This window comes from Phyllobates terribilis, unplaced genomic scaffold (assembly GCF_046119375.1).
Source record: "Phyllobates terribilis strain yellow unplaced genomic scaffold, ASM4611937v1 Scaffold_5__5_contigs__length_657084704, whole genome shotgun sequence".
In the NCBI taxonomy this organism is placed as follows: Eukaryota; Metazoa; Chordata; class Amphibia; order Anura; family Dendrobatidae; genus Phyllobates; species Phyllobates terribilis.
The window spans coordinates 171,635,643-171,647,860 of NW_027362765.1; the positions used below are offsets into that span (position 1 = coordinate 171,635,643).

At 43.7% G+C, this 12,218-nt stretch overlaps 1 protein-coding gene across 2 annotated transcripts; it reads left to right on the forward strand.

Annotated features, from left to right (window-relative positions):
- Positions 1-359: 359 nt before the first annotated feature.
- On the forward strand, positions 360-11,978 carry ARL5C (ARF like GTPase 5C). Of its 2 annotated transcripts, none has more exons than XM_073683433.1 (6): positions 360-565; positions 1,828-1,888; positions 2,391-2,538; positions 6,092-6,175; positions 6,864-7,015; positions 10,329-11,966. In XM_073683433.1, exons 1-6 carry the CDS (start codon positions 520-522, stop codon positions 10,375-10,377), a joined length of 540 nt encoding a protein of 179 aa, XP_073539534.1. In that variant the 5' UTR covers positions 360-519; the 3' UTR covers positions 10,378-11,966. The 2 variants fall into 2 exon arrangements, with proteins under 2 accessions (XP_073539534.1, XP_073539533.1); XM_073683432.1 differs by lacking the exon at positions 360-565 and adding an exon at positions 1,539-1,673 and having other exon boundaries at positions 10,329-11,978.
- Positions 11,979-12,218: the final 240 nt, after the last annotated feature.

The window sequence follows — 12,218 nt, forward strand, 5'->3', positions numbered from 1 at the left end:
GTATGCTAGGATTTCCGGATTAGAGGTCTATTTACATAAAGCGATCATTTCATTGGACGCGTTTCCCAATCACAAATCCTCAGGTCTATTCACTGCAGTAAACCCAGATCGGCGCCTCTTGTGTCCTTCCCTTTAATTCTCCTATGGCCACAAGACCAGGGTCATGTTAGTAACAGAGGGAGCAGATCGGACTCAGGAGGAGACCTCTACAAGAGGGAGGAAGTCAGCAAGCAGCCTCGTCAGGGTGACGTCATCAGCTCGTTCCCTCCCCGATACTTACAGCGTGCGGAGCGGCCCCGCCCCCTGCTCCTTACCCAGTCACTGACGTCACGGGGACTCCACCGGAACGTTCCGATAGGCGGGGCTTCCGATTACGTCACTGCAGTTTAAATACTCTGAAGAACAGATCGCTGTATTCGGGCGAATCGTCAGCTCCTGAGAATCACATCGCGACAGACAGGTCGCAGGCGGAGCCTCCATTATCGATCACTCGGCTGGATTATCCTCTGAACTACAACCATGGGGCAACTGTTTACCAGACTCATGAGCATCTTTGGTAACAAAGGTAGGAAGAAGTGACCGTCACTTACCGGAGATCCGGGAGGGGATTGTAATCTGCACTGTGCTGGAAAACCCGGATTATCCCTTAATAGGGATTGAGATTGACGGGTCTGTTATCTACTTATGGCTAATATACTCGTGTATATGTATATACACTATAAATATACGTATGTGTGTGCACATATGTATATGTGTTTATATATAATAAATATATAAAATCTGTTTATATTAATAGTTATAACTTATGTTTTTGGTAATCATGTGCTCTCCTATTGGTCTGATGTGGTTTATGGATACTAATTTCCTCCTTTACATATCACTGAGACTTGTAGTTCTCCCTGCCTTTTGATATCATTGCATGGTTATTACCGTAACCCCCTAGAATAACAGTCACCATCCCGGTAACCCTGGATTTTGCATCACTTTCTGTATTGGTGACGCCATTGTGTAATGTTCAGGAAGGCGCCTCTGATCATCCATTCACCTAATGTGACTGATCAATTCCCATATAATCTGGGGCATTCCTGTTCTTCACATAATGGGCAATGCAGAATTATCCCCCCTGATATTGTGGGAACCCCCTACCCCATCCACATACACTCATTAGACCTCACAGATTACATATCTGCTTGGACGGTGATTGTGGCCCTGATATTTTTCAGTATTGTACTCCAGGCCCCTCCGTACAACAAGCAGGCGGCCACATCCCCAATGTCCTGGGGAGCCAACATTGTGCCTTCCGGCCTTTGTGCCCCTCCAGTGTCTGATCTTCACCTCTCCCCTTTCTATTATCTGGACACCGCTTGTTGTGAATAGGATTCATGCCCTGGTGTTTTTCTACCATAGAAGCGGGGAGGGGGCGCTTGTTGGAGAGTTTTGTTCTGTTCTTAGCGAGTTTCTCTCCCCCTTGGCGCTGGCTGTTCTCTGAGTTCAGACATAGCTCACATTCCATTCTCTCCACATCTGTCTCTAGGGGAGGAAGGAGTCGTGTTTGTCAGTCTTCCATGCAGATCCTATGAATAAATATAATGGCGGTGATTTATCCTGCTGCATATGTATTCTCGCCTGCCTGCGCTATATGTGGCATGTGAAGGCCGTGGCAAACCTCACAGGTTGTACTTAATTGTAGCTGGCACTCTGGTTAGTGAAGGTTGGCCACATCAATGGGCATAAAACCAGATCACACCGACCACGTTTCCTGCTTGTAATACGACAGCTCCGCACTGTATAGATGAACCATAACCACTACTTGTCTCTTTTCCACAGAGCACAAAGTCATCATTGTTGGGCTGGACAATGCTGGGAAGACCACCATCCTGTACCAATTGTGAGTATTCCCACCCCCAGCAGATGGTCCAGGGACAATAGAGGAAGTGACAGACACTTGTCCAGCTAGGAGATGGCACTTGACAGGGTGTGAAAACAGCAGATTGTGATCAGTAGTGCCCTTCACTGCTGTATGATCTGTGGTCAGCCTAGAAAGGTCTATTCTTTGTGACCACAAGGCAGCAAAGATGGATGGTGAATATAATCTTTTCTAGAGCAGTGATTCCCCCCCCCCCAACCTGCTGCAAAAATGTTGCCCCCAGCATGCACAGACTGCCTCAGTACATGAGACCAGTTGCAGCTTTTCCATAGGTGGGTAACCATTGATCTACGGCTAGATGGGGGCACCATGCATCAAGAATGGCACGTAAATTCTCTTCAGTTTGGAGCCTCCTACCGCACCAGTGCCACTGAGTGACTATTTCCATTGTGGTCGCCTTAGTACAGTACAAGTGCTTCTTTATCTATGCGGATGCTAGAAAACGATTGCTTCTCTCTTCCAGTCTTATGAATGAAGTGGTTCATACAGCGCCCACTATTGGCAGTAACGTAGAAGAGATTGTCATGCGGAACACACACTTCCTTATGTGGGATATTGGGGGACAGGAGACCCTTCGAGCAACATGGAACAGTTACTACTCCAATACTGAGGTAAGAGATACGCTCCTTAGAAATGTGTTGGGATAAACATCCGGCCGTGAGTAAGCAGCTAGAGGCTCTACTGACATGGTGTCCTATGGTCACTTGCCAGGTATTGTGCACACCCAGAAAATATCATTCATTCCTCCTATTCCAATTAATAGGACTGGTGCATAAAACCTGGCAATGGGTGCCACATTATTATCACCTACGGTAGTGATTGCTGCTGGATCTCTAGACTAAGGTGTTATAGAGACCGCTGGAGATAGGGCTGTTCTATTGGTAGATGTGGCACAAATGTCCATTGGAGGATCCCTTTAAATGGGCCAAGTTTGAGAATTATATTATAGCATTGCAATTTCTGTATTTATCTAATATACCGTATATTCCGGCGTATAAGACGACTTTTGAAGACTGAAAAATCTTCTGTCTAGTCTGGGGTCGTCTTATACGCCGGTAATGCTTTTGAACTTTCAGAAATTGACATGCGGGGATACTCTGGGGGTGTTAATAAGCTGCCGTGGCCGTATCCCTGCCATGTCGGAGTTAATATAAGGTGGAGGGAGTTAAAATACGGCGGCGGTAGGTCCAGACAGTCAGCGCTTCTGTGCTGAAACTGACACATCGCTGCGTATTCCCAGCTCCGGACACAGCGCAGGGCTTCTGTGCCGACAGCTTTCACTTGTCACAGAAGCGCTGCGCTGTGTCCGGAGCAGGGAAGTTCGCATCGCTTCTGTGACAATATATGAAAAGCCGGCAATTCAGCAGCGGCATAAGCCGGCACCCGACAATTTAGAATAGAAAGAATAGAGCATCACACATAGACTAGATAGATAGAAACATGTCAGTCACATATATATGAAGTACAGTGACAGTATTGCTTACTGTACTTGTCATTTAGTGTAAAGGATTTATTAAAACAAATATTAGTGTTTTCGTGCACCGTCTCTTTAAAAAAGCCGGCCGGCAATTCAGCAGCGGTACCCGACAATTTATAACAGAAAGAATAGAGCATCACACATAGATTAGATAGACAGAAACATGTCAGTCACATATATATGAAGTACAGTGATAGTGTTGGTTACTGTACTTGTCATCTAGTGTTAAAATAACGGATTTATTTAAAAAAAAATTGGCGTGGGGTTCCCCTTAATTTTAGTCTCTAGCGGAGGTTAAGCAGACAGCTGGGGCAGATGTTTGAAGCCTGGGAAGGGGGTAATACCCACGGAGCTTCCCAGGCTACTAATATCAGCCCCCAGCTGAATACCTAGCCTTTACTAGCTATTAAAATGGGGGATCCCAAAAAAATGACGTGGGGTCCCCCCTATTTTAATAGCTAGCAAAGGCTAGGCAGACAGCTGGAGGCTGATATTAATAGCCCAGGAAGGGTGCCATGAATATTGGCCCCCTCCCAGGCTAGAAACACCAGCCGTCAGCCGCCCCAGAAATGGCGCATCCATAGGATGCGCCAATTCTGGCACTTAGCCTCGCTCTTCCACGCTGCCCTGGTGCGGTGGCAGGGGGTAATAGGGCTGGGGTTGATGTCAGCTTATAATGCCAGCTGACATCAAGCCCAGGTTAGTAATGGAGAGGCGTCTATAAGACACCCCCATTACTAACCCCATAGTCAAAGGTAAAAAAAAAAACACAAACACCCAGAATAAAGTCCTTTAATTGAAATAAAGACACAATTCTTTATTGTTCTAAATTAAACCATACTTACCGTCACGCCCATTCCAGCTGAAGCCAACGATCTCCTGCAATAAAAGTAAAATAATAAAGCAACATCATCCTTACCTTTCCATGGTTCCCAGGACCGGTCCAGCTCTGCTACATCGAGATGACAGGCTGGACCGCAGCAGAACGCTGCCATCCAGCCTGTCATCCCACAGACACTGAGAAGCGCAGGCATGCTTGCGCTCCTCAGTGTCTCGCTGTGACGGCATCCAGATGAGCCGACAATGAACTCAGCTCACCTCCTGGACGTCCGTCACTGACAGCGTGGGAAACTTCTACTGCGCATGCGGGGAGCAGGAGAATTTTCCCACGCTGTCAGTGACGTACATGAGGTGAGCCAAGTTCATTGTCGGCTCATCTGGATGCCGTCACAGTCAGACACTGAGGAGCACAAGCATGCCTGCGCTTCTCAGTGTCTGCGGGATGATAGGCTGGATGGCAGCGTTCTGCTGCGGTGCAGCCTGTCATCTCGATGTAGCAGAGCTGGACCGGTCCTGGGAACCACGGAAAGGTAAGGATGAGGTTGCTTTATTATTTTACTTTTATTGCAGGAGATCGTTGGCTTCAGCTGGAATGGGCGTGACGGTAAGTATGGTTTAATTTAGAACATTAAAAAATTGTGTGTTTATTTCAATTAAAGGACTTTTTTCTGGGTGTTGTGTTTTTTTTAATTACTTTACTAGAAATTCATGGCGGTCATGTCTAATATTGGCGTGACCCCATGAATTTCAGGCTTAGGGCCAGCTGATAATGCCAAGCTGGCCTTAACCCCTTTATTACCCAGTGAGCCACCGCACCAGGGCCCTGGATGAGTTGGGTACAGCGCCAGAAGATGGCGCTTCTATGAACGCGCCATTTTCTGGGGTGGCTGCGGACTGCAATTTGCAGCGGGGGTGGCCCAGAAAGCTTGGGCCTCCCTGCGCTGCAGATTCCAGCCCCCAGCTGCCTAGTTGTACCTGGCTGGACACAAAAATAGGGCGAAGCCCCACGTCTTTTTTTTTTTTAATTATTTCATGAAATAATTTAAAAAAAAAAGGGCTTCCCTATATTGTTGTGTCCGGCCAGGTACAAATAGGCAGCTGGTGGTTGGGGGCAGCCCGTTCCTGCCTGCTGTACCTGGCTGGACACAAAAATATGGCGAAGCCCACGTCAACATTTTTGGGAAAAATTAATTACAAAATTAATAATAATTTAGGGACTGCATCTTTATTAACCCCTCAATTGTCATTTAGTGTTAAAATAAAGGATTTTTTAAAAAGAAAATTGGCGTGGGATCCCCCATCATTATAGTCTCTAGCGGAGGTTAAGCAGACGGCTGGGGCAGATGTTTGAAGTCTGGGAAGGGGGTAATACCCACGGAGCTTCCCAGGCTACTAATATCAGCCCCCAGCTGAATACCTAGCCTTTACTAGCTATTAGAATGGGGGACCCCCCCAAAAAATGACGTGGGGTCCCCCCTATTTTAATATGTTTATGAGTGACAGTTTTCCTGCTATATACCTGCATGTCATAAGAATTTAAATGAAAAAAGGACCATGTTAAATTCAAATCTGTTTTTTTTAAATTTTTACCGGTGTTTGGTATGCGTTGGAAAAGGGGTAGTCTTATACGGTGAATATATCCTAAACTCTATATTTTAACAGGAAAGTAGGGGGGTCGTCTTATACACCAGGTCGTCTTATACGCCGGAATATACGGTAATTTTTAAAAAATGGCTGCAGGGATAGTGCTTCACTTTGAGTCTTACTGGAGCAATGATGGACACATTCTTCTAGTTTGCCGTAGCCTCCACTCTGATGGTCTTTGTTTCATTTCGTCTTTTTTATAGTTTGTCATTCTGGTGATTGACAGCACTGATCGAGAACGCTTGCCAGAGACGCGGGATGAGCTGTACAAGATGCTGTCACATGAGGTGAGTCATCCGCCCACTTTCTTATAGATTTTATACTGTGTCTTCAGGGTTACTGGATAAGTAGGTCTTAATAAATTAAGAGGGACTCCGGCAGAGAGACAAGGAGTCCCCAGCCTCACCATTTCAATGCAGGTTAGAAATAAATGAAACAGCCCAAACAAGAGCAGACTCTCATTGTGGTTATTCATTAGTGAGTCCTACAGATCCCCTAATGAATGATGGTTTTTGTGCAGGCAGTTTTGCAAAGACTAAGCTCTTACAGGCATGTCCTACCAAAATGACTTGCACAAAGGAAATCGTTAATTCAAGCATCTTCAAGAAGAATTCAAGAAGAATAAGGCCACGTGCACACGTTGCGTTTTCTACCTCAGAATTTGTAAGCCAAAATCAGGAGTGGGTGAAAAATACAGAAGTGGTGACGTGTTTCTATTATACTTTTCCTCTGATTGTTCCACTCCTGATTTTGGCTTATAAATACTGAGTTAAAAAACTCACCAAATTATCATTGTGTGCATGGAGTCTTTTTTTGCTTTCTCTTTGCTCAGTTTTCAGAGCTGGAACTAAGCAGAACCACCAAGTTTTTAAGGAGAATTTGGAAACTTTCTGCACCAAAAAACTCCCTTAAAAAAATAAATCGCTTCAGCTTTTTTTATTTTTTGCTTCTTAACAATTGTCCTTCTACGTATAGGACCTGCAGAACGCAGCCGTGTTAATCTTTGCAAACAAACAGGATGTGAAGGATTCCATGTCAGCCTCGGAGATCTCCACAATGTTGGCACTTAGCGCTATCAAAGACAGAGCTTGGCACATTCAGGGTTGCTGTGCGCTCACTGGAGAAGGGTAAGTCAGTTTCTAATGGCAAATTCTGACCTTCCCATAGTCCCCACATACAGTCATGTAATAAGTGTTGGCACCCTTGAAATTGTTCTAGAAAATGAAGTATTTCTCCCAGAAAATTATTGCAATTACACATATTTTGTTATATACCTGTTTATTTCCTTTGTGTGTATTGGAACAACAGAAAAAAACGGCAAATTGGACTTAATTTCACACTAAACCCCAAAAATGGGCAGGACAAAAAATGGTTGGCACCTTTTCAAAAATGTGGGTAAACAACTTTGTTTCGAGCATGTGATGTTCGTTCAAACTCACCTGTGTCAAGTAACAGGTGTGGGCAATATGAAAATCATACCTGAAACCAGATAAAAAGGGGAAAAGTTGACTCAATCATTGCATTGTGTGTCTGTGTGTGCCACACTAAGCATGGTGAACAGAAAGAGGAGAAGAGAACTGTCTGAGGACATGAGAACCAAAATTGTTGAAAAACATCAATCTCAAGGTTACAATCCATCTCCAAAGATCTTCATGTTCCTTTGTCCAAAGTGTGCAACATAATCAAGAAGTTTACAACCCATGGCACTGTAGCTCATCTCCCTGGCCTTGGTTGGCAGAGATAAATTGATAAAAGTTTGCAACGCCGGATAGCCTGGATGGTGGATAAGCAGCTCCAATAAAGTTCCAAAGAAATTCAAGCTGTCCTGCAGGCTCAGGGTGCATCAGTGTCAGTTTGCGCCATCAACTGACATTTCAATGAAATTAATCACTATGGCAGGAGAGCCAGGAGTACCCCACTGCTGACACAGACACATAAAATAGCTGGACTACAGTTTGCCAAAAAATGTACGTGAGTAAGCCAAAATGCTTCTGGGAAAGCATCTTGTGGCCAGATGAGACCAAGATAGAGCTTTTTGATAAGGCACATTATTCTACTGTTTACTGAAAATGCAATGAGGCCTCCAGAGAAAAGAACACAGTACCTACAGTCAAATATGGTGGAGGTTCAAAGATGTTTTGCTGCCTCTGGCACTGGGTGCCTTGACTGTGTGCAATGTGTCTTGAAATCTGAAGATTACCAAAGGATTTTGGTTCGCAATGTGGTGCCCAGTGTCAGAAAGCTGGGTATGCGTCCAAGGTTATTGGTTTTCCAGCAGGACAATGACCCCAAACATACTTCAAGAAGCACCCAGAAATGGATGGAAACTAAGCGCTGGAAAGTTCTGAAGTGGCCAGCAATCAGTCTGGCTCTAAATCCCATTGAACACCTGTGGAGAGATCTTAAAATTGCTATTGAGAGAAGGCACCCTTCAAATATGAGAGACCTGGAGCAGTTTGCAAAACAATAGTGGTTCAAAATTTCAGTTGAGAGGTGTAAAAGTTTTTGTTTTGTTTTTCTCATATTTGTGTTGTTCATAAAGGAAATAAGCATGTGTAATTGCAATAATTTTCTGGGAGAAATACTGTACTTGATTTTCAGGAACAACTTCCAGGGTACCAACCAGTGATGAGCGAACGTGCTCGGATAACGTGTTATCCGAGTATTTTGGGCATGCTCTGATAATGTTTGAGTCCCTGCGGCTGCATGTTTTGCGGTGGTAGACACCCGCAACACAGGCGGGGATTGCCTAACAAACAGGCAATCCCTGCATGTATTGCGGATGTGTACCGCCGCAAAACATGCAGACGCAGGGACTCAAACATATTATCAGAGCATGCCCAAAATACTCTGATAACACCCGAGCATGCTTGGATAGCACGTTATCCGAGCACGTTCACTCAACACTAGTGCCAACACTTTAGGCCATGACTGTATATTCTAAACTATAGCTGTATGCTGTGCATTTGAAATGGGCGTTGGCCTTAGTACCAGAGAATTCCTCTGAAAGACCGTCTTGTGTAGATTCTCATAAACTTTGTGCCATAAACCATTTACTGTCCCATCATGTTGTTCTTTCTACTTAGTTTGTTTAGAAATCCCAAAGAATTTCCAGAATGTGTCCTTCAACTATCCTCGCTTTGTGTTCTGACACTCATGCTGATTGTAGCGAGTGAATCCAATTCTGAATCCCAGCAGTCACTGATATAATGTAGAAATGAGCATCCAGAGCTTGGGCTGAAAGGGGCGGTGCAGCACCTACAATGTCCTTTCTAAATATCTATCTTTACACCCTAACCACTGATTTAATATTGTTTATTATAAAGTACCCTGCACTTCTCCATATCTAGCTAATCCCTAAATGTTTTTTTTTACAACATGGAGTGGCCGCCACTTGTCATAAAACTGTAGTATTACTGCTACTCGTACAAATTTGGTATTTCCTACTAGAAAGTTACAAGAACCATGATAAAGTCAGATGTCTCATCACAAGTATCTTTGCTAGAAATTATACACTTACTTCAAGCAAGTCACAGCCCTAGTTTCAAGTAGCCACACAAGGTCCACCTAGTTACATGTATAGGGTGGCATTAAAAATTGCTTCTGATGATCAGATTTATGACAGCAAAAGAAAGAGAGGATCAACCCCACTGTGTCAGCATATTTAATTTCCAAGTGGAGCATTGCATGGCGTTTTCCCATAGACCCCTGTCTGAGTACTCCCATCCAGCCAAATCAAATGTCTTGCTTTGCACCGATGAGGTGCAAACATCCCAAAACACACGTCTACAAATTGAGTGTCTGATTACATGGCCTATAAATTTCCTTTCCCTGGCATGTCACTCTCCATAATGAGAAACATTACCCCTTAGATCCCAGTCAGAGGCCTTTCATACAGCCAAATCAGATCTCATGCTATGCACTGAGGAGGGGCAACACCCTGAAACATGTGTCTGCATATTGAGTTTCTGGTTTGGATTTTATCTCAAGTCATTTAGCAAGGCTTGTTAAAGGTTGATATTGACTTCTAGGATTGCTGCATCCAGTAGGTGACACTGGAGTTGAGGTCCTCTTCCCCTCTGAAGAGGCAATTTGCATCAGGAATACTGGCACAGCAATGCTTCTGGGGTCAGGCCAGTCTGTCATTATAGACTTCTGACTCTATGGCAAACCTAATAGGAAAGGTGCTTGCAGCTAGGTAAATGTGAGATGACTATTTTTCTTCAATTTGGAGGACAAAAAGATGGATTTAAATTTGTAGCTGGAAAACTTACTGCAACAGTCAGTAGAAAGAACTCAACAAGTTCTCTAGAACCTCTCCCTATAGAATCCATAATTTGTGACTTTCAGAGCCCTGAGAGGGCTGCTAGTTTTGCTGAAGATTTTGTGCCCCCCTCCTCCTAATGTTAATGATTGATCTTGTTTGCTTTTCCTCTACAGGCTGCCTGCTGGATTAGACTGGCTGAAGTCTCAAGTTACTGCAAACTGACTTTGATGGGAGCCTTTATATTTATTTTACATACGCTGGACACTTTTCGTATTACTTTTGTACAAATTGACTTTTTTTTTTTTTGATACAAACGTTTTTTTGCTTATTTTATGTGAAAAGAGAAGCAGCTGTGGACATCATGACGTGGATTGTGGATAACTCGGGCCAAGAGGGTGGGGAGAAGAACTGCATCAAGTTAACTCCGAATCTGCAAGAACTCAAGATTTCACTTCATGGTACAATAGTAGAGGGACCGGGAAGAAGGATTTTTATGCAACCAGCCATGCAAACTACAGTCTATGCTTGTAACTTGCAAAACAAAAATTGTGGATTTCTTCTTGCCGCTGTCTCTTAGATTGTGGGGATGTTGAGCGGTGAACATTTTCATCCAGCCTTGTGTATATTTTTGTAACTCCTATTTGACTACCTCAGCTTTCGCCAAGACTGTTCTGCCTACGGAGCATTTTTTGCTATGAAACGACTCATGTTTGCTTTAAGAGGAACAAGAATTTACATCTGGTTCATATGAGAGTAACCACAGCTGCACAACTTTTTTTTTTTTTAAATTAACCCTATAATGTGCTGCGTTTTTTAATCTGTACCTTCCTTTGTTGACAGAGGTCTTAAATGCACCATCAAGCACCACAGACCCCTTAGATGGGCAATAGGTTACATTTCCGTCACTGTGTATATGTATATTTCCCCTTCTTGTGAAAGTATATTTATTTTGTACGTCATGACCACCTCTTCCATTCCTTGCATTAACTCTTTAAGTCTGAGACCTCTCAAAGAAGGAAGGGTGTTGTTCACTTGTAAGAAGACATTTCATTGGTGCTATGAACCCCGGTATGAAGGGGGGATTGTTTTGTATAGTATTAACCCTTTCTGTGCCTGACGGTGCAGTGTGCTGGCATTGTCTGCACACGGGGCCTCAGTGAGGGAGTATTAAACAATGTTTTATTCTTATACCATCTGTGTCTTTTTTTTTTTTTTTTTTTTTTTTAATTTGGGAAGTGGAGCATATGGGGAGTTAGACTCTGCATGACTGGAGACAGATGAATATGTTTGTGCTTAGTCTAAGGGCGTTACCCTTTGTGCTGCCGTGACTGCATATTCTGCACTGATGTAACCTTGGATCGTACAGAGCTGGGCTGAAGGTTACGCAAAGACGTAAGAGAGTTGAGGACTTCAAGTACTGTCTTGCAGTGCTTAATTATCACGCTGATCATGTGACACGTTGTGAGACAGTGCAGCTTTTGTCCCACTTGTGTGTGCACATACCATTTTGATGTAACGTCACAGATTATAAGGGGTCTACAGAAGTGGAGAGAAGTCTACCATTGTAGCCACAGTTTAGCAGTTGAGATTGATTAATCATCATGATAATCTGTTTTTCACGTGTATGGGCATGTATTTCCATATTTATTCATTGTGCTAGTGGAGCTTTTAAAGAGAATCTGTCAGTAGGATCAACCCTCCTAAGCCGTCTATATGGGCATGTAGGTCATAGGATGCTGAATAACATGATACCTTGATATCTGCGATCCGATGGCTTATTCCAGAGAAATCCATATTAAATTTAAATGAGCTGTTAAGATCTATGGGCGGGATCTCCCTGAGAATCTGCCTACAGAGCTTATTTTCAATGAAAGGGGGTTTACCAGTGTAAGACATGTAATGACTGACAGTCTGCTCTCCTGATCTACATGTCACACACTGGTAACGCCCCTTTAATTGAAAATAATCTCTGGAGGCAGATAATCAGGTAGATCTATGCCCCACCCTTAGATCTTAACAGCTAATGTGCATATTAAGAAAAATGTGGCATTCTCTGGAATAAA